At 52.3% G+C, this 2,859-nt stretch overlaps 1 protein-coding gene across 1 annotated transcript; it reads left to right on the forward strand.

Annotated features, from left to right (window-relative positions):
* The first annotated feature begins 438 nt into the window (after positions 1-438).
* LOC123102183 (glycine-rich cell wall structural protein) lies at positions 439-1,986 on the forward strand. Its single transcript, XM_044523486.1, has one exon. The coding sequence runs from the start codon at positions 590-592 to the stop codon at positions 1,757-1,759; it is 1,170 nt and encodes a 389-aa protein (XP_044379421.1). The 5' UTR covers positions 439-589; the 3' UTR covers positions 1,760-1,986.
* The last annotated feature ends 873 nt before the right edge of the window (positions 1,987-2,859 follow it).

A 2,859-nucleotide genomic window follows, 5' to 3' on the forward strand; every position in this document is an offset into this window, starting at 1 on the left:
CTCTAGTTTAGGAGAACACACCAGACCAGCCGGGTGTGTGCTCATTGTGTTTGTATCTTCTTGATGTTTCATTCTGGGTCAATAAAATTCATCATTTATCGAAAAAAAAGAGAACACACCAGCCGACCACCCTGAACCGGACCCAAACAACTTTTCTCTCCCACCAGTGCAATACACGCCCAGAAATTTCATGGCTACAGATACAATAACCACCGCGTGAACATCCAGGTGAATTGCATCACTGCAGCCGTGGATCCATGTACTACAGGGCAAACATGTGAATGCGTCCTCTTCCTATCCATGATCCATCTGCCAGTCTGTACCCAGCAGAACCCAATTTACTCCTCCCATCACCACCCCAACCACCCAGCTGCGAGCTCCTTCATTGCGCCACCGCCGGCCATGCATGGCTACCTCCCCTCCCCACCACCTTCCCCTGTCCTCTCGCGTCACATGGCCAGTCCAGTGCACAGCTGACCATCCATTCAATGCTACGCAGCTTTCCAGCAGCTATATAACACGCCGGCCGGCTGCAGACATTGGAGACCCAAGCTTCTTCTTCAGTAAGCTTGTAGCCAGCCAGCCAGCCATGGGGAGGGGGAACGGAGTGATGGGGAGCAAAGCTGTGGCGCTCGCGCTGCTGCTCTGCCTGAGCAGCGCGGCGGTGGGCGCGTGGGCGAGGCCCGTCGCGAACAAGGGGAAGCACGCCGCAGACGAGAAGTTCCTGTTGCTGAAGAAGCACTTCGGCAAGGGACTTGGAGGTGGCCTTGGGAAGGGTGGTGGGCTCGGTGGAGGTGGCGGTGGCGGCTACGGTGGTGGAGGAGGGCTCGGTGGCGGTGGCGGCTACGGTGGTGGAGGAGGGCTCGGTGGCGGTGGCGGCTACGGTGGTGGTGGAGGACTAGGTGGTGGCGCTGGCCATGGTGTCGGTGGAGGTCTTGGTGGTGGGTTTGGCAAAGGCGGCCTTGGCGGTGGTTTTGGTAAAGGTGGAGGTCTTGGCGGAGGCATCGGTAAAGGTGGTGGTCTTGGTGGTGGAATAGGCCATGGCATCGGCGGTGGTTTTGGTAAAGGCGGAGGTCTTGGCGGCGGCATCGGCAAAGGCGAAGGACTCGGCGGTGGTTTTGGTAAGGGTGGAGGTCTTGGCGGCGGCATCGGTAAAGGTGGAGGACTCGGCGGTGGTTTTGGTAAGGGTGGAGGTCTTGGCGGCGGCATCGGCAAAGGCGGAGGACTCGGCGGTGGTTTTGGTAAGGGTGGAGGTCTTGGCGGCGGCATTGGCAAAGGCGGAGGACTCGATGGTGGATTTGGTAAGGGTGGAGGTCTTGGCGGTGGCATCAGCAAAGGCGGAGGACTCGGTGGTGGATTTGGTAAGGGTGGAGGTCTTGGTGGCGGCATCGGCAAAGGTGGCGGTCTTGGTGGAGGGATAGGCCACGGCATCGGCGGTGGATTCGGTAAAGGCGGAGGTCTTGGCGGCGGCATCGGCAACGGTGGAGGACTCGGTGGTGGTGCCGGTGGCGGGTATGGCAATGGTGGTGGTCTTGGAAATGGAGGCGGGCTCGGAGGCGGCATCGGCCATGGACTCGGTGGTGGCATTGGAAAGGGTGGGGGTCTCGGTGGCGGCTTTGGCAAAGGTGGTGGACTAGGGGGCGGCTTTGGCGGTGGAGACGGCGGAGGCGGCGGTTTTGGCGGAGGCTTTGGCAAGGGAGGCGGATTCGGTTTCGGGATCGGCAAAGGTGGCGGTGGCGGGATCGGCGGCGGCCACTGATGTTGCAGTATGTACGTTTGGCTCAGCTCTGTTCTGCTGAGGGCCGTTGGTCGTCATAGTATTCTGTCGATGTGAGCAGTACGTGTGATGAAACATATTTTTCCCTTGTAGAATCTCACCACTAGTATTTTCTTGTGTCTCCTGTTCTCTCAGGGAGACGTATTCTCGCGCATGTACGTTGGTGATGGAACTGATGGTAATATATGAGCATCTTGTATGTCTTGGTCCATGCCAGTGTATGTTCCAGTGATTTTGAAATATAAATTTGGTACAAGTAAATAAAACTTCAGAAGCTACCTGCAAGTGTTCAAAGTTCAGGATGTTCAGAACAGAGCAAGCATAGTAAGAAGGAACGACATGCAATGCAAAAGCTTACGGCGGCTGCTCAACCGGCTGACGGCCTAAAATCTCTACTCAGTGTCCGGACTCCAGAACTCCAGATTGTGTGTAGTTTGCGCCTGAGAGTGCTCAACATGTAAACAGTGTTTAATCACTGTAAACCAAACTTGGGCACGTGTTCTTCGGTATAAAGTGCAGTGCGAGGGTGGATGGGAGGCGAAGCTATGGAAAATCTCAAAAGTACCTTTCTACATCTGAGCTCATATGTTCCTGGTGTGAACAGTAAAATTAATAAAATAAAATAATATTTCAAAAATTTCTGAATTTTTTGTGGCATACTTTCAGAAATGTTTGTTGTGCATACAATATTTCATCATGAAATCACATTGGTCGAAGCCGTTGCGAAAAAAACAAAATCAAAGCTCCAAAATGTGTTTGTAAGTAACATTTTTAAAGCGTCGATTTTATTTTTTTTACCACGCCTTCCATCAATGTCATTTCATGATGAAAGTTTGAATGCACAACAAACATTTTTTAAAGTATGCCACAAAGAAATTGAATTGTTTTTGAAATATATTTTTATTTTTTTATCTTACTATTCACACCAGGAGCATGTGAATTTACTAGTACATCGTTCAGACTATTTCTTTCCGTTCTTATTTCTTTTCTGTCGTAGTGCAGCATGTATCTTGTACCAATCAATTTACTAGATCCATCCTCCAGTGCTCTAGTGCCCCCTCGTTTGGCTGATAATCCGGTAC

Source organism: Triticum aestivum, chromosome 5A (genome assembly GCF_018294505.1).
Source record: "Triticum aestivum cultivar Chinese Spring chromosome 5A, IWGSC CS RefSeq v2.1, whole genome shotgun sequence".
Taxonomy (NCBI): domain Eukaryota; kingdom Viridiplantae; phylum Streptophyta; class Magnoliopsida; order Poales; family Poaceae; genus Triticum; species Triticum aestivum.